Source organism: Thalia democratica, chromosome 5, assembly GCF_965202585.1.
Source record: "Thalia democratica chromosome 5, ktThaDemo2.hap1.1, whole genome shotgun sequence".
NCBI classification, from domain to species: domain Eukaryota; kingdom Metazoa; phylum Chordata; class Thaliacea; order Salpida; family Salpidae; genus Thalia; species Thalia democratica.
The window spans coordinates 52238080-52264592 of record NC_139169.1 but is presented as its reverse complement, the minus strand read 5'-3'; the positions used below and the strand labels follow the sequence as shown (position 1 = coordinate 52264592).

At 25.8% G+C, this 26513-nt stretch overlaps 1 protein-coding gene across 3 annotated transcripts in view; it reads left to right on the top strand.

The window, feature by feature from the left end:
* LOC145835934 (OTU domain-containing protein 5-A-like) overlaps window positions 1-26513 on the top strand; it is a 48628-nt gene that overhangs the window by 8512 nt on the left and 13603 nt on the right. For all 3 annotated transcript variants that reach the window (XM_082943699.1, XM_082943698.1, XM_082943700.1), the window contains 2 exons: window positions 7596-7660; window positions 15587-15746. In XM_082943699.1, coding sequence (XP_082799825.1) covers window positions 7596-7660; window positions 15587-15746 — 225 coding nt within the window. The remainder of the gene's footprint in view (window positions 1-7595; window positions 7661-15586; window positions 15747-26513) is intronic.

Here is a 26513-nt window from a genome sequence, read left to right as displayed (position 1 = left end):
AATAATATTTTAAATTCTTTAAAAACTGGCTTATAGTTTGTAATTAAAGCTTTCATATAAAAGCCAAAGTTAATTTTTGAAAAAAAAAGGTAACCCCCCTATGGCCTTAAACTGTGTTGTAAATTACGGGTTGTGTTTAATATGAAAGTTAAAATGTAAAACATAAAACAACAAGGTGGTTGTATGCTAAGTATAAACCTGCAGTAAAAAAACCTCTAGCCGTTCTATTGGGCGTAGTAGGTAAAAAAGCACGGTTTATCTGTGATTCGAATACAGGTTTCCAATTAAAGTTGGAACTTAATACATAAAGATATGAAGAATTATAGTCGGAGGGCAAATAAATATATAAAATGTCGGAGAATAGAAAGTAACATATGTGATATAGATATATAAATAATAAATGAATAAAACTATATCATAACTAGGATATATAAATATATTAATATATATTAAGTGAATGTGTGTGTTTATGTAAAAGTTAAATGAAAAACATATGGAAAGTGCGAAAGCGCCAAGGTGTTATTTGAAGAAGAACCGTCGCTTGTGTACACAGTTGTTTCGAATATCACGTCTTTTATTTAGTAATTGTTTACTATATTGTACTAAAATTGCCATTCGTTCAAGATTGCATATTCCTATATTATCATACATTTCCTTCACCACGCCAACAATAACATCAGTAGCGCGAACAAGATCTGCCAAATATGCAATCTTGAACGAATGGCAGTTTTTGCAGAAGATAATAAACAATTACTAAATAAAAGACGTGCGATTTCAAAGTATTTTACCTAACATTAACTATTAACCTCTGTAGAAATTATTTCTATTTTCGACACACACCTACTTTTGCTTCTATTATTTCATTACAGTATTTAATTTTTTACAGAGCCCAGTTTAAGTGTGTTAATCCGTTAACACCCAGAAACATATGTTGGTACAAGGTACAAAGGAAGATTACTGTATGATTTTTTTTAGTTAACAATATATAATTTTTTAAATATATTTCAAGGTAATTACTTAATAATTTTGAGGTAATTACAAGTAAATATTTAGAAAATTATAGCAAAATATAGATTTTTAGTAAAATTTAAATTTTGGCCTTTTTTATCAAACGAGGTACAATGTCCAATTCCTCACAATAATTATGGCATTAAGTTTCGTTTCAACTCAATAAATCTCTTATTTTTACCTAATTTGTTCCTTGTCCACCTAAGATTAAGCTAGTCTTGCAAGTAATATTCTTTCTCTTTTACCATGCAAGACAAGTTAAATCTCAGGTGGGCAACAATCAAAGTTAAAAAAATACTTTGTACACACTAAACAATTTTTTTCTATTTTCATATTTATGTACAAATTTAATGAAAATCATTTTTTGTTCAAAAAAGGTGAAAAAGTTCTCAAATTTTATTCAATCAAATGTTTTATAAGATAATAGAAAATAAAGTAGGTATATTTGCTACATTTTCGTTTAGTTAAGCACTTTTTAGAAACAATGTGCGTAGATTTGCGAGAGGTGGCTGCAATTAAAAAATCTAAAAATAATAATTTTGAAAAATTAATTATTTTTGAATAAAATTCTTAAACTTAAATTTTTTATCAATATTATGATAAACTTAATTTATTGCAAGTAACACTTTAAAACTAATATCGATTTTCTAGTGTAAGTAGTTGTTATTTTTAAGAAATTAGATTAGTTTAAATAAATTTAAACTTGAATTTTTATTCTATACTTTTAAATTAGTTCAAGAGTAACAGTCAAAGATCTCAACTAGCATCTAAAGATATGAAACAAATTTGTTTATAAATAAATTAGTCAATCAATAAGTTTATAACTTATTTGTTGTGTAAATTTTGTTTAAATGATTTTAAATTGTGTACCTTCGTTTTTATAAGTAAAAATATTATTTGTTCAGAAAATAAAAATGAACAAATAAAATGGAAGATATACAGAAAGTAAATTTCAAGCATAGTAAAAATTTTATTTAAAGCATTTCAGTTACAAACTATTTGTTATAATTTTTTGATCAAGTTATTGCACAAAAAACTTACAACATATATAGCTTTTCTGTATTTAATATAAATCTCAGTCTAAATATATTTGTGCTAATTTCCAAATAATTGGTGTCAAAAATTATTTATTTTCTAAGACTCTTGTCAAGAATAAGTTTTGTGTAAAACATCTTCAAAGTTGTTATGATCAATTTTTAATAAAAAACTGATAAAATTATCTAAACTAAACAATAAAAAAATTCTGATAAAATATTTTTTTTCTAAAAAAAAGAATCTATTAATTATAAAAATAATCCAGTTTTGTAATATTATAAAAAGAGTTCAAGTTTGACTAAAACAAATAAATGTTTTAGTTTCTTAATAGTTTTTTAATTAAAAAAATAGTAAAAATTAAAAAATATTGAAATTTTATCTTAGTTTTTCTAATTTGAACAAAAATTTATTTTAAATATAATAAACATACCATTTAGGATATGAAATTAGTTAATCTTGTTGACTCTAAAACATTGGTTTTCAAACTTTTCAAGCGTTTTACACAGTAATTTACTGGAATATAAACTCTTTGCGCACTAGAATAAAAATATCGATTGTTATAACAAAATACCGTTTTTTAATGTTTGTAGTGTCTTAGTACATAAATAAAGTGTTATGAACTGTTACTTTATCGTATAAATTGTTTTTTTTATTGAAAAAATCAAAACATACCTAACTTTTTTTTTGACTTTACACTTAATTTCTGTTCACAGTAAAATAATTTCTATGTGCACCTCTGTGCACAGGTACACATTGTGAGGACCTCTGCTCTAGAATATTGACCATTAAATTAGGGAAAATTGTGTCAAAAATAAGTACTATTGTAGGAAGGTTTTAGAATGTATTTATATACCATTTGCAACTTAATACCAATAGGTTCATTTTGTTTTTTATATTTTATTACACAAAGCTTTTCAAAATCATGCAAGATTTCTTTGTCAAGTGATAAATTTTAAATGAAATTTGAAAAAATTTTCGTTGAGTGAATAGCTTAAAAAATAACTTTTAATTATGACGTATGAATAAATTAAAACAAATACAAAAATTAGAGATTCAGTAATTAAAACTAAAGGCATGTTTATTAATGGATTGTTAATAACTTTGTTTTGCCATTTAATGCTACTTGCGTATTTAAGTTAGGTCGCTCTTCTTCAATCAATATTGATTCCAGGCTGTAAAGTTCGCTTTTCTTACATCGTTTTAAAACTTTAAAATTTTGAACAATGTCAGAGTTTTGACAGGATGTGCAATTAAAAATTTTTTCAAATTTCATTTAAAATTTATCACTTGACAAAGAAATCTTGCATGATTTTGAAAAGCTTTGTGTAATAAAATATAAAAAACAAAATGAACCTATTGGTATTAAGTTGCAAATGGTATATAAATGTGTCAAAAATGTTTGTTTAAACTCAAAATTTATTAAATGTCTTTAAGTAAACTTAACTGACACTAAAATAATAAAAATACTTTTTTTTTGTGATTAAAAAACTTTTTTGGTTGTTTAAAAGATTAGCTTGCTTATTTTAACTATACATCCCCTGATGCTACTTGAGTTTTATTTATTAGGTACAGGGTTGCCACACACTCAGGGAACTCAGGGAATCTCAGGGAATTTTCAAACTGTAGAAAATCTCAGGGAAACTCAGGGAATTTTGGCATTTTTCTTTTAACTCAGGGAAACTCAGGGAAGTTTTGATTTTTTCTCTAAATTTCAGAGAAGTTTTTGAAAATCTCAGGGAATTTTTTTTCTAGATCTAGAATGAGGTTTAGTTAATCCAGTTTCAATATTTTGTTCAAAAGTAGTAATTTTTATTATTTAAGTGATTATTTGAATTTTTTTAGCCTTGCGGCTAGTTATCAATATTCTTAGTATTAACATTGTAGTTTTTTTAAGTTTTAAATTTATATTTACTTAAGTAAAATCAAACAGTTTAGAGAAATGAAAGTTGTTGTTAACTATTCATTGAAAAGTTCTAATAAACTTTTTATTTTTAGTTACTATGTTGTACTATTAGTTCTTATTTTTTAAATAATAAAGTTATTTGTTATTTGTTTACAACTACTTGTTTTCAGTAAAAAAAATTAAAATGAATACAGATTAGTGTTGTATTACTTTTGTTAAAAAAATAGAGGTTAAATTTTTGTTTATAAATGATAATTTCAAAAGTAGTAGCAGTAATGGTAATTAATTTTTTAGTGTGAATGTTTTAATATAATATCCCAATTTTATAATAATATCCCAAGCAAGTATAAAGATTTAACAAGAGTCCTTGAGGCTGTTTTTGTGCTTCACAATGGCCAGGCAAGTGTTGAACGGGGCTTTAGCTTAAATAAGGAAGTAATATCAACTAATATGGGAGAGATGACAATAAGGTTCCGAAGAATGATCAAAGATCATCTATATGCAAACAGTCTAGAACCAGGCACAGTTGAACTAAGTTCTGAATTGTTAAAATTTGTAAAATCTTCTAGGGCCCAATATTTGGCATTTCTTGAGCAACAGCGCTTTGCTAAAAATGTTCCAAATAAAAGTGATGCTTTGAGCAAGTTAGGAGAACAAAAAAGTAAACTTACAAAGCAACTCAAATGTTTGAATGAAGACTATGATAAATATACTGCAGATGCCAACAAACAGTCTGATTTAGAAGCAATGAAAGAATTATTAGCAAGAGGAATAGCTGCTAAGGACAACGCAAATAAACTTGAAAATAAAATTAAAACTATAGATTTAGAAATTGCATACTTAAAAAAACAGTATTAAGATTTTTTTATTAGGTAATGTGAAATTGTTTTAAAATCAAAATTATGTTTTCAGTTATTTAAAATAGATTGTGTATGAACATCTAAAAGACATAAAAAAAAATTTAATTTTAGATTATTTTGTATCAGTTGTTAGGTATTAAGTTGTACTTTGATATGAGATATTTCTTTAGCTATTTCTTTAAACTTTCTTTTTGCAGGTTTTTTTACAATAATGTTAAGCTTTTAAGTTTTATTTACTGCATTCAGAACAGTTGCTAGGAAAGACATACAAGTCATAATGAAGTTATTATGTATGCATTTAAGTGAGTTCTTCATGTGAAATTATTATTATAGTATAATAAAATTTTGTCAATTAAAATGTCAAACAAATTAAACTTTATTCTTTTATGTAGAAAATTAACTAACAAGTTTACACTAAGTTGTGCAAAAATTTAGTTTTTAATTTTTAATTGGTTTAAACCTTTTAATATTGAGTTTTTGAAAACAGTTTTTTTCATAAATTTAATGCAGAAGCATACACATACAACCTTCCTTTTATTATTAAAGAAGAAACATGAGAATGAGGTATTAATAATTTGTGATAGAAGAGAAAAAATATTTTTTAAGATTTGAAAAATACTCAGGGAAACTCAGGGAAATTTAAGGTTACTCAGGGAAATTTTTGGTCACTCAGGGAAGATTTTTTGGCTCAAAGAGTGGCAACCCTGTAGGTAGTCATTGCTGCGACTAGACTTTGCAATATAAATTTTTCAATGTTGATTAGATATATTGAAAATATATAACACTAACATTTTAATTTAGTTTTAAATCATAAAAGGGTTGTTTTAAAGTAATACACTTTTTGTACTTATTGTTGTTTCAAATATTTTTTGTTTTTTATGTTTATAATCTTGATCTAATTGATAAAATACCTTAATTTCAAAAGCACTGTTTTTATATTTTACTAATAACAGTGATATGTAAAAATACAGATTAAGATGCACTTGATTTATTTTAAATGCTTATACTCACAATAGTTTGTGTACAATCAAAGAAGGTAACAAGAGTTTTGCATTTCAAAAACTAGTCTAAAAACTGTTTAAGTTTTTAAAAAATTGAAAACTAAGTTTCTTAAGTAGTTACTTATGTTTTTTTATTTAACTAACTGTACTAAGAAGTATTATTGGAGTAATAACATTTAAAAAATTTAAAGAGTAAATTTTGTTAAAAAGGTAGAAAGTCAATAAAAAAGTATTGATATAACGAACATTGAATCATATCAACGCAGTTTTAATAGTTGTTTCATTTTCTCAAAAAAGAATTTACTTGAAGGTTTTCGGATCGTATCTTCAATTGTTTCTCACAATAAGTGATCTACTGGATCCACTATTTAGAATCCAGCCTTATCCGGTTCCGGGTCATTTTTATATATTTAAGATCCAGATCTTAAATGTTTTAAGTTATATGTAGTTTTAATAAAGAACGAACTCTTAAAATTTAATTATTATAATACCATTAACTTATAAAATTTGTTTGATACAAATGCTTTAAAAAAATAATATTATTGTCTAAATACTGTATTTTAAAACTAGGAAAAGGAACGTTGTAAAAAAATATCTGCTTTTATGAAATCTCAGTTTAAATGTTAAATTTCAAGCTACTTATACGACTAAACTTGAATTAATTTGTACCTTGTATGACATAAAACGAAAATAAATTAATTGTAACAATGATTTTAAAAATAACGAACTTTATTTATTTTAAATATGTTAAGCTTTACATTATAATTTTATTTATATAAGTTCGAACTATAAGATGAACAATGACTTTTTAGCAACTGCTTATGTTTACAAAAATAAAAAGATATTTAGTAAATAAAATTTACTTATATCAACGCCATTAAGCTACAAAAAACATATTCTTGTTTTTTCAAGTTGTTTTGAAGATATAAAAGTGTTTCGCCAGTTTATGGAACCAACCGATTTCGCTTTTGTTCGTACAAGTTACTAGCTTCTGAAAATAACCTTTCAGAATAAACAGAAGATGGTGGTTCCGAAAGATACCTTCTTGCAAACCTGGCAAGATGTGGTGTGTATTTTTTGTTGTTTGAGTTCCACCAACACAAGACTTCAGCTTCTTTAACTTCTACAGATGATAAATTTTCTCCAGCCAAAAAAATCTTAAATTCTGTCTCAATCTCCTGATCAACTGAATCAATAAACAAATCAAAATTCAAAAATATTTTAAATACTAACAAAATAAAATATTTTAAGTTTATAATTAGAACTAAATTAATGAGTCAGTAGAAGAATCTAATCTGCAAGAAACTTAAAATTAACGATCCATTATTTTTACTCTAATGGATGTATGTACCTGTATGTTCACAACAAACAGTTCAATCACTTAATTTGTCTGTTTCGCTTGATTAGTTCTATATATATTAAATATTCAAAACACAATAATATAAGTATATAAAACTGAAAAAAGATGATCGTAGATAACAAAGTTCTTCCAAACTAACTGGATCCGGTAGATCACTAGTCACAATACATAAACTGATTTTCGTTTTTAATTTTAGTTTAAACGATTTGTTTTATTTATATTCTGTGTAATTACGTCATAATAAGTTTAAATTTAAAGTTTTAGATTCCTCAGAACTGTTGTACATTTCAATTAATTTGAAAATGAATTTAATGTACGATTCGAAAAGCTTTAAGTGTAAAAATTTATAAAAATATAAAATAATAAAATATACTTATTTAAATTGTATAAGGTACTATTTGATTTATTTAAACTGCATTTTTTTTCAGCGCATCAAGTTTATGGTAGTCAAAACGATCATGATGTTGTCAGAAAAAATTGCATGAATTACATAGTGAGTTTTTAAATAAATTTTGAATTGATTACAATTCTTTATAGAACATTCTCGCAACCAAAAGCCTTTTTAAATTTTATTTAAATCCAAAAATTACAAAGAATAATTTAAATATTTTATTATGAAGGTAAGTCCTATATTCTATATTAAGTCCGGTATTTAATAATTTTCATTATAAAAGTGATATATTTCAGAGCTAACACAGGGTTACCAAAAATCTTGAATCCTAAGAAATTCTGGAATTTGACAATTTAGATAAGAAAAACCTGGAAAAGCCTGGAAGTTAAGAAGTTTTAAAAAACTTAGGGATTTGAACAAAAATAACTAAAAAATCTGGAAGAATCTGTAATTTCAAACTAATTTTAAATGTAACATTTGAAACTTTGGTTTGATTATCAAAATCTATCAAAATAAGTTTTCCTATGTATCATTTAAAACTTAATATTATAAAAATATACATAAATAAAACATAGATTTTTATATATAAAGTATTATTTATATTTTAATTAAAATAATAACAATGAATAGCAAGTCAAACCATCCAGAGCATGTGTTAAAAAATATCCCGGTCGCGGTGAATAACCACTTTCAAACGATTCTAGCAATCAAAGCATATTTAAGGAAATAATCCAACACTACCAGGAAGCTATAAGAACAAGTGGCAGGGTTGCCACAAGGTCAGGAAATCAGGAAAAGTCAAAAAAAAAAAAAGACAAAAATCAAGAAATTTAAAAAAATTTAAAGAAAAGTTAGATATGGCAGTTTAATTTACAAAATTCATTATTTTCCAAAGCCTTCAAATGGTGAAAATCAATTGAAAATTCCTATGTCAGACTAAAATTGCGAAATTTTCCTAAAACTGTACAAAATTACTTGAAATCCAATGCTTTCATCTGGTATAAATTAATAAAATATCCTTTATAAAACTGCAAACTTTTTCTATTAACGTATTGAACAACTACCCTACTTGATTAAGCAGTTTTTGTATGCTTTTTAGTGTTGATTATCTGTGCAGAGTTGCCTAAAAACCTTAAAAAACCTGGAATTTTAACAATTTTAACATATGTTTAGTAGTAAAATTTCGATTTGACTCGAAAAATCTATCACATTGATTATTTTTTTTGTCATCATCAAACATTTTTCTATTAAAATACACATTTAAAGACTTTTAAAGATATTTTTTCTATTTCATTATATCATTTAACACAGTTTTATACCTTAAACTTAATTTTAAAGTAAAAATAGACCCTAAAACGTATGATTTTAAAAACCTTTAGGAAATTTTAAAAACCTGGAGAAAATGTGACAAAAACATTTGGCAACCCTGTCTGTGGCAAGGACGCTTCTAATTTTATGCTAAATGATAAAAGGAAATATTTTATATAACAGATATATAGTTTACTTTTTTATGTATTTTTACAGTTACTTTAGTATTTACTTTTCAAATTGATTTTTAATTTAAGGATTATAAATTACATGATTTAAGTAGTATTTTATCAAACTAAGTAAACAATTTATATAAGTATTATAAGTCTTAGATAAATATTTTGATTATTAGATATTATTACCTTTAGGTTATTTTACAACCTTAATGCTAAGTCTGACTATATTTTGCTGATAGAGCTGTTTATTGAAAATACATCAATCATTAACAGATGGTTCAAGTGATGTAATAGAAGTTAGATGATTGAATTCAGCAAAATTTTTTTATTTTAACCTGTATAAAAATAAGATTGAGAGCTTTAGATAGTTTCAAGTGTTTGATTAAGTATTTTAAAATAAGTTTGAATTAAGAGTTTGGTTTAGAAAAGTCAAACAGTTTTTAGTAAAAAGTCAGGAAAAGTTAGGATTTTTTTCTCAGCTTGATCTGTGGCAATCCTGAACAGGATATGATCACAAGTTAGCCTATAGCCAAAAACACGAGAAGACTAAGAACAAGAAAAGAAAGAACATTTTTTACCATATCTCAATGCTCCATTTCCCAAAATTGTAGCAACACGGTTAGTAAAACGCTTACTAGAGAATGTGGATAAAAACTTTACTGAAGACCAACCATATATTAAAGTTTTTAACAGTAAGACACTAAAAGTGTCCTATTCCTGTATGCAAAACATTAGGCAACTAATAATGGCACACGATCGAAAGATGTTAGACACGCAAGAAAAAGAGAAGCGAATGTGTGACTGTAGAAAGCAAGAATGTCCGGTTAATGGTAAGTGTTGAAAGCAAAATCTGATTTATAAAGCGACCGTGAAAACTGAAAACCAAACAAAGATTTATATTGGCTTCACTAGACGATCAACGATCGCTACACAAAATACAGGTACAGTTTTAAACATGAAAAACATGGAAATGCCACAACTTTATCACAGTATATTTGGAAACTCTAAAATAACAGAGTTAACTTTTAAATTTACTGGTAAATATTTACAAGAATGAAAAACAAATACAGTTTAAAAAATGGATATTAATTATGCAACGCAGAAAAAATAGAAATTTCAAACATAAAAAAATCTGAAACTTTAAACAAAAAAAAATTGCAAACTGGTTGTTTACAATATCGAAAACTATTTACATAAAAACTATGTTTTTAATGTGTTTAATGCACTAATTAATTATTCTATTATTACGTAATATCTAATTTTTATAATTTTTTTACTTTACTTAGAAGTTTGCCTTTAGTTGAATAAAGTAATTGGTTGAAGACGCGTGTTGAACGCAGAAACAGTTGTTCCAAAAGAGTTTATTTTTGTTCTATTTTATTTAAATATGTATATACAAATAATAACAAATTAAACAATAATCTTCCTTTATTGTACCAAAATATGTTTCTGTGTGTTAACAAATCAACAAACTTCAATTGGGTTCTGTAAAAAATAAATACGTTAATGAAAGAATAGAATCAAAGTAGGTGTATACATGTGCTCATTAAAATTATATTATTTCTACATATTTTTAGAGGTTAATAGTTAATAATTGGTTAAATACTTAATGTTAAATCCGACTCTTATAAACCTATGTACAACAAAACAATAAATCATAATATAAACACATTTTTTTTTAATGAACACATGTATACACCTACTTTAGCTTCTATTCTTTCATTACAGTATTTATTTTTTTACAGAACCCGCTGAAGTGTGTTAATTCGTTAACACACAGAAACATATGTTGGTACAATAAAGGAAGATTACTGTATAAATTGTTTCTATTTATATTCCCGTGAACTTATTTCACTAGGATCTTTTATTAGCAAACACTTAAATCTATGTTTTTAAACAGTGATAACAAATTATACAGTATCCTTCTTTTATTACAGTAACACATGTTTCTGTATGTTAACGGATTAAGGCCATAGGGGGGGGGGGTCCGACTTTTTTTTTACAAAAAATAACTTTGGATTTTATATGAAAGCTTTAAATACAAACTACAAGCCTGTTTTTATAGAATTCAAAAATATAATTTAACTTTTGAGATATTTTTTTTTGTAAAAAGTTTCCGATACAAACGTATGGACCGCAAATTTTTCGGGGTCAATTTTCTCGGAAATTTAAAAATTTACTAAAAGCTATCTTCTCCTTCATTTTTTGACCTAGAGACTTCAAATTTTCAGGAAATGTTCCTTTTAATATTTTGAAGAATCTGAATGTGGGAATTTTTTAAATTTTGAAAAATAAAAATTTTATCCACAAAAAAACTAAAAAAAGGGTAGTTTTTTGACAATAATTTTTTTTTACTCAAAATTAAAAAATTCCTACAATAGATCTCTTTAAAGTTTAATGATACACATTCTGTAAAAATTTGAGAAAGATTACCCAAAAAATGAAGGAGGAGATAGATTTTTAGTGAAATAGTCTTTTTTCGCATTTTTAGTTTTCGCCTTCCATAAGGAACCTATTGAACGCCCTTTCTTTGGTCGCTTATATCTCAAAAGTTACTTTGAGTTTTTTTAAGCGGTTAAAAGTGTCTGATAGCTCAGATTAAATTCTACAAAATAAGATCAAGTTGTAAAAAACAAAGTGGACCCCCCCTATGGCCTTAACACACTTCAACGGAGCTCTGTAAAAAAATAAATTCTGTAAGGAAATAATATAAGCTAAAGTAGATATATAAATGTGTTCATTATAAATAAAAATAATTGCTTTAGATTTTTATAGATTAATGATTAATAATAGATAAAATACTCAATGTAAAATCCGACTTTTATAAAACTATATAATATTTGTATTTATTAAGTAAAAACAAATTATACAGTAATCTTCCTTTATTGTACCAACATATGTTTCTGTGTTTTAACAAATCAACACACTCCAATTGGGATCTGTAAAAAAATAATTACTGCAATGAAAGAATAGAAGCATAGAATAATGTAGGGTTTATACACCTACTTTGTTCTATAATTCTAGTTATTTACTACAGTAATTATTTTTTTCAGAACCCAGTTGAAGTGTGTTTTGTAAACACACAGAAACATATGTTGGTACAATAAAGGAAGATTACTGTATAAATCGTTTTTATTTATATTCCAGTGAACTTGTTTCTCTAGGATCATTTGTTAGCAAAAAATTAACAGTTATTTATTAAGTATAAATTAAATAAAGTAAAGTAAAAAAACAAAATAAAATAACAAATCATAATATAAACTACTTACATGAAAATGAAGGAATACTAATTCTAAGTACTTACTGGTTACTAATCATTGAAAAAATGTATCTGATAATTACGTTACAGTATATATAAACATTAGGACTAGCTAGTTAATTTATACTACAAAGTTAGATAATTTATTCTTTATGTTTGGAAAAAGTAGTAGAGCGCTTTAATTTAGAAAAATTATATGTAATCTAGTGTGAATAAAAAGTAAAACAACAAACATTAATTATTGAATTAATAAATTAAACAATAGTAAAGGCAATAAAAGCCACAGGAACTTGATATAATATATATTTCATTTATTGAATGTTTATAATTGTTAAATCCAGATTTTAAACAACTGAAGATCTCGTTTTTTTTTAAACGAGTGAAACATTGTATTGTAATAAAATTTAAAAAATTTATCATTGAATCATTCTCCTTTTTTTAAGTCGAGAACTTTGATTGCAACCTTTATAGCAAAAAGTACGCAAATCCCGATTATAACAAAATTTCAGTTAGATACAATTAAAAAACAGATTGAATTTTAATTTAAAAATTAAAAAGAATTGAAAAACAAAGCAATAAAATCAAACTTGTTAATAAGCTTTCAAAGCCCTGACCAATAATTAAGTTACAGCGTCATACATAAAACCACCGTGATTTAAACTACTTATATATTATATAATAAGTAAAATAATTAGTTAATTATTGTTTTAGAAAGGAGCAGTCGGGTATTTAAATTAAAGGTCTTATACATATGTTAAAAATATTTAATAATTAAACTATGTTATAAATTACGGGTTTTTGTTCAGTATGAAAGTTAAAATGTAGAACATAAAAACAGAAAGGTGTTTTTTATGCTAATTATAAACCTGCGGTAAAAAGACCTCTAGCTGTTCTATTGGGCGTAATTGGTAAAAAAGCACGGTTTATCTGTGATTTTAATACAGGTTTCCAATTAAACTTGGAATTTAACACATAGAAAAATATGAAGAACTATAGTCGAAGAATAAAATTGATATATAAAATGTTGAAGAATAGAAAGTAACATGTGTGAGTAAATATATAAAAATAAATGAATAAAACTATATTTTTAATTAGGATATATAAGTAACTTGTAACCCCATAGACTTGAAGAAGGCATGCGTTTTTTAAATCTTTTAACTTTAAAGCCAGAATAATTCGGCAGTACCGCTAGACCATCGTCTCTGTACAACCCAACTTTTTTTTACACCAACATTATTTTGCAACCCGTCTAACAAAAAAAGTCATACTAATTTACATAATTCTGCGCCTATAAATGATCTCTGCGCTACATCAAAAAGAGAGCTCGTGTTATTTGCTCACTTCTTTTGCCACAGATTTGAATGTCTGTAGTGAACTTCATTTTTTATTATTGATGGCGCAAAATATTTAACTTAGTTGATGATGGCCGTAATAAATACTGGCTAAAACTGAACAAACGAGCGTAGACTAAAATCACACAATAAGCTGACAATGTCTTTGACGTTGGGCTGTGAACGATTTGGCTGCGTCAATTTTTCGGACTTTACACACAAACGGTCTCTTCAGTGCATATGCACTTCCACGCTTGGTTTAGATATCAACAATTGTTTCTCGCAACTATACCTGACTGATGAGTCCTATTAAGGACGAAACTGGGCGTAAGTTTTCTCGGATGATGTTGTTGATGGTATTAATGTGAAGTTTATTATTTGTTGTTATTATAATTTGGTTAGGTTTTAGCAATAATTTTTCTACTAAGACCTATACAGTAATATTACTAAAGTTTAAAATTTTTTGGTTTATGTTAAAGTTTTTTGGTTACTGATTTTTTTTGCCACGCAAGAAAACCTGTTAGTTTTTATCTATATACTTACAATACATTGTTAAAAGTTGCTGATTTTTAAAGTTTTTTGCAAATTTTTGTATATTATATTCCTATACACAGACTAATCTTTTTTAGTCCCATGAAGAAACAGTTTTGAAAGACAGTGTTATGAGTTAGTTTTTACTGGAGAAATTTAAGTTATTTTCGAAAATGATTAAAAAATCTACTTGTTATTTATATGGTGCCACAAATCTGGTATAAAAACATAAGAATAAGTTGAGTATAAAAAAGACATAATCTGATTTTAAAGATTCATGCAAAAGTTATTTTTCAACAGTTTTTAAAACACTGGAAAATATTTACAAGTTAATTTGTAATCAGAGTTCGTTACTGTACTCCAGTCTTCTTTGGTTCTTAAAATATTTTATTACGGGCACAGGGGGGCGGTCCAACTTGTTTTAAAAAGTTGTTATATTTTTATATACACCTTATCTATCAGACACTTTTAACTGCTTAACCAAATCAAAGAAACTTTTGAGATATAAGCGATCAAGAGATGAGATACAAGTCGGTAAGCTCAAGAGGTTTCTAATGAAAGGCACAATCCAAAAACGTGAAAAAAGATAGTTTCACTAAAAATTTATTTTCTTAACTTTTAACCAATCTTATTCCAATTTCCACAGTAAGTCCAATAATAATATTTAAGTTGTTTTATTGCACGAATTATTAAAAAAAAAAAAAAACTTTGATGAAAAAAAAATTGAAGTTTAGTTTTAAATATTTTTAAAATGCAATATTCAAAGCCTTTTAAACTATATAAAGCATGTTTCTCGATAGTTTGAGGTATTAGCTCAAAAATAAAGTTAATTATAGAATTTTAGTGAATTTTTTATTTTTTTGAGTATTGAAAATGGAAATATTGCAGTTCATACGTTTGTATTGTAAACTTTTAATAAAAGTGTCTTTACCTCATAGGTTAATTAAAGTTTTTACGTTCTATAAAAAATGATATACAGTTTATACTTAAAGCTATCACATAAGAACCAATGTTAAACTTCTTTGAAACTATTTATAAATTCCCTTAAGGGATTTATATATATATATAGTACAATTAGTGGCATTATATGTAGTTATTAGTACTTGTTAAAATTAAATCTTATGTTCTATCTCAGATAAATTATGTATAAGATATATAATGTAGTAAGGCGTTAAATTCTAGAGATCTAAACAAGCAGAGGCCATTAGAAATTTAAAACATCCGTTTTTATACGCAAATATTTACTAATATACGACGTTTCACTGCTCTGCAATATAAACAACACTACTACTTCAAATTTCTGTAGTAGCATCATTTGTATAATTCGAAGATATATCACAGCTGAATTAAATTTAAGATTATTCAATCATTTTTTCACAAATTCATATAAATTAAAAAATAAAACAAATTTTAAAAATAACAGGAAAAAAATGAGGACCATTTTAGGCAATACATAGCAGGTGAAACTTTTTCTGAGTACATTACTAGAAAAAGAAGACCTTACGAACATGGTAATCATTTAGAAATACAAGCTATGGCCGAAATGTACTGCAGAGTTATTGAAGTGTACGACTGCAATATTAGTAAGTTTGTTAAATTTTTGTTACCATTCTAGAACATAAACTTAAACGCAACAGTTTCTTTTAAGCTTTATGGAATGATGTTTTAGTTTAAGTATACGTAGTAAAAATATATTTCTCTATTACTATTGCAAGTTGTAGAAGGTACAATAAAAATGTTGAAGTGTAAAGATAAAATTAATATTATAGAGCTTAAATTTAAAAAAATTGGTAATTTAAGTAAATAATTATTTTAATAAATAATAAAGTTTAAGATTAATAAATGCATAGACTTAAAATTAAAAATGGTTACCAAAAAAAGAGACTTATTAAATTAAAGGAGAACTGGTTGCAGACAAATAACCACAAAGTTATCTTTAATTTGAAAATTAATTACTTAAGTCTAACAATTTTATGACTAGTTTTGTTTGCTATCATGATACTTAAAATTTTTATTTATAATAAAATAATTATTTTGAACAAAAAAAAATCAAGATTTTACTTCAAGAATACTTCCCACATACATCCCTGTATTTCCCTTGATCTCAATGTATAATTAAAACTTAAGTTAAAACACTGGGTTTTTTTCTTTATATAATTAAAAAAATCATATAAAAATCTGGGTTTTCCTTGATCATAATTTTTTGGCTAGTCTTAGACCAATTTTTAACCATATTTACAATTTTTATTATGATTTTATATACGTGTATATTTTTTAAGGGTGGGTGTCACTTTTGCACAAGCGTCACTTTTGCACGAGCGTCACTTTTGCACGAAGGGACACTTTTGCACGACTGTCACTTTTGCACGAAGGGTCACTTTTGCACGAGGGGACGCTTTTGCACGGCGACTCTTTTGCACAAGCGTCACTTTAGCACGCAGGGTCACTTTTGCACGGCGTCACTTTTGCACGAGCGTCACTTTATCACGAGGGGACACTTTTGCACGGCGTCACTTTTGCACGCAGGGTCACTTTTGCACGAGGGGACACTTTTGCACGGCGACTCTTTTGCACGGAGGGTCACTTTTGCACGAAGGGACACTTTTGCACGGCGTCACTTTTGCACGCAGGGTCATTTTTGCAAGAGGAGATACTTCTGCACGGCGACATTTGTTACGGCATCATTATTGCACAACGGTACTTTTGCACAACGTCACATTTTTACGATGAAGATTTTGCCCAGCGACATTTTGGCACAATGATTTTTTCGCACGGAACATCAATTTTTCATTTGGGTAAAAAGTTCTTTAGCTAGTACCAAATTTTTAACATACTTATATTAAAGGCAAAAAATGAAAGATTTAAAATCTTAAACAGTAAAAGTTAATGTTAGAAACAAACTAAGGAAAGATAAAATATAATTATTTATAAAAAATTGATACCAGGGACAAAAAAAAAAATAATTTAGAAACTAGGATAAAAAATACTTTGAGTGTAAGTAAGTTGTTCTAGTTTATTTTGAACTTTAATATATTAGTCAACAACTATGTCATATTATATATTTTACTACACAGTTACAAGTTTATTGTCCATATGATGGACCTAGGCATCAAAACCTAGACGACTTAAACTGAAAGAAACATAATAAAAAAATAAAATTAATACAAGAAGTTTATTTATTAAAACAAAGATAAAAACATAGTTTGACATAAAACTTATAGGTTAACATAAAAAGCAAAATGTTAAGCACAAACTTATACTTATTTACGCTTTGATGTAGAACGATGAACGTCAAATATTTAAACGCATTGATTAACAACAAAAATAAAAATCTAACGCTCCAAGGACATTAAAAATAGATTGGCTAGATGAGTAATCATTAAATACATTGAAAAAGGACTCATTATTAATAGAGTAAAGGTGCTGCTAATATAATAAATTGAATTATAAACTAAGCTTAATCTTAAAATTAAATCAACGGTTTATGAAAATTACTTATTAATTTTACTAACACAAATATAATTTTGATAAAAAATTTTTAACTTCAATCGAAATTCTTTAAAATTTTTGCAAGAAACTAATTCATTTGTAAGTTTGTTCCATATTTCAACTGACCGATAAAAAAAATTCTGCCAAGCCTCATTATTGAAATGTTGCAGCGGTTGAAGACTAATATGGTATATTTTCTTTTAACATAAGTTCAAACTTCCAAATGTTACTTTCTCTTTGGCTTATCATGATCATGCAAAGTTATAATGCTGAAATAATCCAAGTTCAAATCATTTTATTGCTCTTTTTATTCTCACGCTAAATTAAAAAATAGACTGAAAAATAAACTTCAAGTAAAATCTGAAATATCTTTACAATTCAAAAATTAATAAATCTTTTGTTTTATTTTAACAATCGTTTAAAATTAAAATGAATTTTAACCATTTGTTTAACAACTATATATTGCTAATTTTAACACCAAGAGAATATAAATAAAAAATAATACTCAAGATTCGTGTTTCAAAGCCTTACTAAATTAAGGTTGTCTTTCTCTTTAAAACTTTACGAGATTCAGATAATTTTTATTTAAATTGTTCGAAATTGCTTGTTATTCATCTAGTTTGTTTTGATTAAGATTATAAATATGAATAAATGAATTGTGGTACGTAATTATATTGTTCTCCGTAAAACTTAAGATAAAAACTTTTATTTAAGAAATTTATTTAAGCACTGACGAGGTATTAGACCGAAACTTAGTTTGTAAAATAAATTTTTGCAACAATAGTTTCATAAAAACTTTACATTAAAAATTCATTAAAAAACTGCAACAATTTTATTGATTCAAAACAACTTGCGTTTAAAAGCGAATATTATTTAAATTGACAAAAAAAAATCTATTTATATTTTTATTTGAGAAAATAAAAATTAGAAGCGTGCAAAAGTGAAGTTCCGTTCAAAATTGACTGATTATTTAAAATTTTGCAGTTCATAAGTATACCCGTGAAATTATAACGCCGTGCGAAAGTGACGCTTTGCAAAAATGTCGTCATGCAAATGTAACGTCGTGCAAAAGTTTTGACGTGTAAAAATGTCGCTGTGCAAAAGTGACGCCGTGCAAAAGTGTCCTTCGTGCAAAAGTGACCCTCCGTGCAAAAGAGTCGCCGTGCAAAAGTGTCACCTCGTGCAAAAGTGACCCTGCGTGCTAAAGTGACGCCGTGCAAAAGTGTCACCTCGTGCTAAAGTGACGCTCGTGCAAAAGAGTCGCCGTGCAAAAGTGACCCTGCGTGCAAAAGTGACGCCGTGCAAAAGTGTCCCCTCGTGCAAAAGTGACCCTGCGTGCAAAAGTGACGCCGTGAAAAAGTGTCCCCTCGTGCAAAAGTGACCCTTCGTGCAAAAGTGTCCCCTCGTGCAAAAGTGTCTTCGTGCAAAAGTGACGCTCGTGCAAAAGTGACCCGTTCTTATTTTTTAAGCATTCAGGAGGAATATAATCTTTATCTATTTGAATGCTGCATTTAGTTTTTAATTTTTAATTGAATTGCTTTTCGTTGTGTTATTTTAGATACTATATAAAATATTCACAAATAAATTTTAAAAGCAAACTATAGTTAAAAAAGTATGGTTAGTTATATGATAAATGAGTACAATAATATTCAACAAATGAGTTGCCATTAAGAGTAGGTTAAGATATAAATGAAGAGTAGCTTGAAACAGTGCTTCTTTTCTTTAACTCCTAAAAGTTTTTGCACTGTAGATTGTAAAATATGTTTTGTGCATACCAGACTGTTAAAGGTGGAGCTTCAAAGTTTTAGCCATGTTTATAGCACTGCTATATACATATGAAGTTTTTAAGCGATGCGCTTGAGTGAGTTTGTTTATTTAATTTTAATAAATTATATCTTATTTTTAATCCTTACCTAAACGTGTACTATATTTCATGATCTAACCTTAACTCTAATAGTTTTACCAAAAAAAAAAGAAAAAAAAAACTACATGTATATGAAGTAGTCAAATCTTTTGCCACTTATAGTGCTACAAACTCGGCTAAAACTTAGAAGCCTCTCACTAAAAGAGTTAAGTATGTAAATACATTTTTAATAAATTTAAATTTTAATTGTATTTATATAATTATTTTTTTTTTTAACTAGTTAACAAAAATAGTGATAATATTTCAAGATAATAAATGTGTTGTTAAAAATATCATGGACTTCTGGCGGATAAATCGTCTTAAAATAATTTCCCTGGATTTTTCCTAGATTTATATGAAAATTTTATTGAAAATTTCCTAAAATAAATTTTTTGGTCGTGTAATATTTATTACTTTTAAATTTATTTTGCGTATGCATTTTATAGTTGGTTGGTTTCTACCAGTAAATAAAATTTTTAGAAAAATGGCATTGTTAGGTTTTAAGTACTTTTCTATAAATTTACTTAGTTTTTTATATAGTCAGGGGTGATTCAAGTATTTGTTTCCATTTTAAAGTTAGGACCAGAAAGGCTTCTGAGGACCAGAAAGTTGTTATGTTCTTTAGTCTTTAAATAGTTGGAATTATCTTATCTTTAATTTTATTTGGAACTTGGTTCAAAGTTTAAGTTCTATTTTTTACCTTTTTACATGCTATATAGTTTCGTATAAGTCAAAAAAAGTTTTGTTGATAGTAATTTGTTCTACTTGAGTTCGAAGTTTTGTGAGTTTGAAATGCTTTTTTTATACTTCAAGAAAAAAAGATACTGATAATAAGTTATAGAAAATATCATCAGAGTGATATAAATACATTTTTAAAGAAAAGGAATTATATTTAATGTAGTATAAACGAAAATATAAAAAAGCATTAAATATGCTGTGTATGTTTTTTCAATAAACATTTTCATAAACTTCCCTATGACAGAAAATTTAATCATAATCGCCCTTTTACTAGTTAAATACCCGTTTACTTTTTCGCTACCTTACTAATTTTGAATTGAATTATAAAAAAAAATATAATTTTTGGAAGAAATATAGACAAAATTTTTATAAACTATTTATGTGCTGAACTAAAAGACCGATAGTGCCCACTTTTGGCCGATCCATTTTTTCGTTCTACTTCATTTCGTTCTACAAGTTTCTACGTTTATACTACATGTTCTACTTCATTTTGTCATACTTTTTATTCAAATAACTGAATTTGACCAACAGAAGCTGCTCTGTAACAATGTATTTATTCATTCACGGGAATTCCAGTTCTTATAGCAGTGCACTACTTAAGATATTTATTTATTTATAAAATAAGATGTAACGTTATAAGGCGTTAAATCCTGGAGATCCTGATAAGCTAAGCTTATCGGAATGTATACCACAGATGTTCTTGTGCTAAAACTTTATTTCAACTAACGGCGTTTCACTGCTCTCAAATAAATTTAAGAACAGATCTACGGAGTCTCAAAATTCTTAGAGCTTTTTGAGACTCCGTAGATCTGTTCTTAAATTTATTTGAGAGCAGTGAAACGCCGTTAGTTGAAATAAAGTTTTAGCACAAGAACATCTGTGGTATTTATTTAAAAATATTTTTTTTAAATTTCAGCATATCTAAAAGCTTTGTATGTTTATTTCCAAAACTTAAAACATTTTTTTCAATTTATTGCTTATATTTCAGACTTAATCAAAACATATAACATGAAATTAAAAAAATTATTACGCAAACTCTTTCAAATTAGTTCCTTTGTTTTAAATGTTTAGAATTCCAAGCTAATCGTTTGTTAATAAAGATCCTTGTTAACGAGTTGACACACTTCAACAGAGTTTAGTAAAATATATTTACTGCAAGGAAAAAATAAAAGGTTAAGTACGTGAGTATGTGTAATTATTAAATGTAAGCCTAATTACTATAGATTAAGATTTAATTTTGGGTATGTGAAAAAAAAGTGAAAAGCACAGAGTCACTTTAGCACAGAGTGACACTTTAGCACGGCGTGAAGTTTTAGCACAGAATAACTTAAGGTCTTTTAAAATGTTCATTTATGATGTTCAATTAATTAATGATTGTTAGGTTAACAATTAAATGCAAAAATTAGTTTTAACACTTTTAAAAGTATCGTCTTAAAAAAAATTAATTAAATTTTAAACTAAATTAAATTTAATATGTTTTATAGTCTGACTCTTATAAATTTAGAAAAAAAAAAAATGAACTTATAAATTTAATTAGTAAGTTTAAATTAAGCCGTAATTTAAAGTTTCAAATCAATAAAAATTAAAATAAAAGCTGAACAGGTAGAAAAATTGTTGAACTAACTTTATTTACCCTTGTAGTAGTCTGTATATAGTTTTTATAACGCAAATACCATAACATAAAATATAAAACTGAAATTATCAAAATATTTTTATTAAAATTATGAAGTAAAATAATTTAATAAAGGTTTCAAATTTGAATCAACTTTATTTTTAATTAAAGCTTGAACGTTTAACCGATTAAAAACTTGTTAACTTTTAATTTAAATGTTGCATAGTTCGTTTTAAGATTTTCAAACATAAAGTACAAATGTTATTCTAGCATAGAAAAAAAAAATTGTAAAATAGATTAAGTGCTAAAGTGTCATACCGTGCTAAAGCGTCACTTCGTGCTAAAGTAACGCTGTACTAAAGTGACACTCTGTACCAAATTGTCACTCCGTGTTAAAGTGTCACACCGTGCTTAAGTGTCACACCGTGCTTAAGTGTCACTCTGTGCTAAACTGACGCCGTGCTTTTCTGACACGTTACAATATACAAGATACAAATATGTTTTATAGTCTGACTCTTATAAATTAAAAAAAAAAATTAATGAACTTATAAATTTAATTAGTAAATTTAAATTTAAGTATTACAAAATGCTATATACTTGTCATTGTTTTTTTTGTATTTTAGTAAACATTTGTTGTAGTTTAGATTTATTCTTTTGTAACATTATATAGTTTTGTAATACTACAAATTTTTATAGCTTTAAGCACTTTAAAACTAGTAGTTCGTAGTACTTAAATTTAAATTAATTATTAAATTTATATACTCATTATTTTTTTTTAATTTTCATCAGTCGAATTATATAACATTTATGGTATCTAGTATTAATTTAAGCATAAAGAGGCAACATTATTTTTACAAAAAATACATTGGCTCTTATATGAAAGCTTAAAGTATAAACTACAAGCCATTTTTTATAGAATATAAAGATTTTAATTATTTTTTGAGATATAGACGTTTTTGTAAAAAGTTTTCAATACAATTTTATGTAGCGCAAATTTTTTAGGATCAATTTTCTCAGAAGTTTGAATTATCCATTATTAATCTACCCTCTTCATTTTTCAAGGATTTCTCTTTAAAATTTCTTCCTTTTATAGTTAAAGAGACTTTATATGTTGCAATTTTAAATTAATTAAATTTTTTAGATAAAAAGATAGGTGTTTTTTTTTAAATTTATTTTCATTAAAAATAAAAAATCTGTATTAAATCAGTTTAAATAATAGTAATAGACTTACCGTAAAAGTTCGAAGAAAATTGGTTATAAAATAAAGGAGAAGATAGATTATTTGTGAAATAGTGTATTTTCGTGTTTTTAATTTGCGCCTTCCAAAAGGAACTTATTGAGGTCACTGACTTTGATCGCTTACATTTCAAAAATTACTTATAAATTTTGTTAAGCGGTTAAAAATATATGATAGCTCACTGCAAAATAATATAACTAGTAAAAATCAAATGGATCCTATGCCATTAATGTTGCATTATTAGTTAAGTAATTACGGTTACCTTAGGAGAATATACATACTCACCTGCTTTACCTTCTATTCTTTCCTTGCGGTATTTTTTTTTATTACAGAACTCCGTCGAATTGTGTTAACTCGTTTATAACACATAAATATATGTCATTTTAATAAAGTAAAAGAACCGCGCAACTTAGTTTTAATATTTTGTTTTTATATTTTGAAAGGAAGTAAAATTGAACTAATTTATGTTGAAATAGTCTGTCTCCTTCTTTAGTGGTTTGCAATGTGTTTATTAGTTTTTATTTGTAAAAGAAATAAAAAAGTTAATCAAAAACCTTATGGACTATAAAAACTATTATCCTTATAAAAAATTTTATATACCAGTATTTCTTTAACTAAGGAAGTTGTATTGTTTACTTCCGAAATACATTTATTTTAAATGAAAAATTTGTTGTGTATAAGTGACATTCGCCCGACTTTTAAAACCTGCTATATGGAGAATAAGTTTAAAAAACTTTTGTACCATGATAATTTTTATTTTAGTTCTAAACTCTATTTTTAAAAGTAAAATTTTTAGTTCAATATTCTAAAAAAGCTAAAATGTTTAAAAAGTAAGTGTTATAATGAATCATATGATAGTTTTGACGTTTAATATTTTTATTATAAATAATTATGACAACAATACATAACTGTAATTTGTTTTGTAATTAGTTTTTACAATTTTAAAAGTTATTAATTTTTATGTATTTACTTATATATATAATATTTATGTATAATAGTGGTTTAACAAAAACTTAAGCAGAAATATGTTTAGAGTTGTATTAGAGTACCTTTAATGAGTTATATTTATTTTAAATTGTATAAAGATATACTGTTTATAGTTAAATGCTCGTTTTGTTTAATCGGTTTATAGAAAAGATAAGTAAGAAATGTAAAAATACTACCTTTACTATTGCTTAAGTTCTTTAAAGTTTGATATATTAAAAAAATATATATTAAAAATAGTTAGATTTCATGATTAAAAAAAAAGTTTTTCGATTTTTTTTTTGTAATGGTAACAACAAAATTTTAGCATAGTTTTATTGTTGATTTTGTGTGTGAGGTGGAAAAGTACTGGAATAACAAGAGAGTCATTATTTATTGACTGTTTTGTTATTGTAGTATTCTACTACTTCATAATAAAAGAAACAAGAACATTATTAACACGTTTTGAGAAGTAGATAAAAAAAAATATATGTATATATATATTAGTACAGATGTTTTTGTGTCAAAACTTTATTCCGACTAACGGCGTTTCACTGCTCTCAAATAAATTTAAGAACAGATCTACGGAGTCTCAATAAAGCGCTAAGAATATATCCGATAAGCTTAGTTTATCAGGATCTCCAGGATTTAATGCCTTTTAACGTTACATCTTGTATATATTATTATATATTTATTATATACATTATATACTTGTAATACCTAAATTTAATACTTTAGAGCAATTAAGTTATGAACACAGAACTCTATACAGGTAAAACACAAAAACCAATTATTAAAAGGCACGATCTTCTCATTATCTATTTATTGTAAAACAGTTTTTATATTTAAAAAGCTATAATAAAGTAAGTTGTTCTTTTACGGCTTGCACAAGTAGTCACTACTAGGCTGCAGAAAGACCAGCTCTGTTTAGTGGCTTACTTATTAAAGTAAATACTTTACTTATGTGTCACACATAGGTCCTTAAACCCACTAATACATAGTCAAAACACAAAATCTTAAAAGTTATAAATTTATTATTAGCTTTACAAAAATTAAAGTCTTTTATTAACGAACAATAAAGAAAACTAACAGAGTTTTCAAATAACCTAGAATTCTGAAAAAACCTTGATTTTGAGAAATTAAAAAAAAAACTAGAAAAACCTGAAATTTTGAACAAAAATCATTTAAAAAACTAATTGTTAAAGTAGCTTTACCGTATTTTTTTGATGTTGTTATACTACTTAAGACAGTATTTTTTTACCTTGAATTAAATTTTTTACTAATTTTTTTTTGAAAAACTGGAAAAAAAAAATCAATTTGGCAACCCTAAAACTAAACAACCTCTAAAAAGCACATCTTAGTTTTAATTAGATTTATGGTTATTTAAGTTTTTTGTATAAAAGCTTTTTAACAATTATATGTAGTAATAATACTATTATATTTAAGTTTCTCAAATTGTCCTTATGGTATGTCAACCGTTATTTGTGATTTTTCTGAATTTATCATTTACTATATAAAAAAAGTTATACTTAAAGAACTAACATTTGTTATTATACTTTCTTGCTCACGACGGTTTTGAAAGTAATTCAAGAAATAATAATGAGTTTAAAAAAAAGTTTTGTTAATTTTTTTAAAGTATAGTTTTATATGTATAGTGAACAATCATATGATAAGAACTTTAAGATATAAATTCAAAATGTTAGTACAGGCGAAAAAAAAAGCAATACAGTAAATTTTAAGTAATTTAAGTTAAGTAAACTTTCAAAAAACACGTTTTTTTTTATTTTAAGATTAACTTACAATTTTCAAAAAAATTCACTTTTAAAACTTGGAAGAAAATTTAAGAAACATGGAAGAAACTCAGTAAAGGTCGCACAGTGGCCCAAATAGCATTTAACTAGAAATAGGGAGATTTCATTAAAAAATTAACATTTGTAGCTCTTTACAGTATTTGGTTTTAATGTAATCTATTGTAGTATCTGTTAAGTTTTCAAAACTAAAAAAAAATTCTAACAGAATAAAGTTAATTGGAATTTAAGTGGTAGCTCTTATAAAATAGTTTTGCTCTATGAATTTTTAAATTATAAATATCTTTGTTTTAAAAATAAAATATAAGGCAAATTAAACATATAATTAAATAATTTTTTTCTTTTTAACAGCTTTTAGATTTTTAGTAGATACTAAATATAAAATTTTAATTATGAAAAAGAATTCTTTATACTAAAATTTTTAAACCAAATTTCAAAAATAGACTCTATAGGGTGTTGGAAAAATTGTTGGCTATTTCAATCTGAAATGCTTCTTGTTATAAAAATTTCGGGTAGGTGGATGATGTTTTGTTAGTGATTTATTAATCTACTAAATCTGAGGATTTTAAAAAATATATACTTATATTTATTCACCTACCT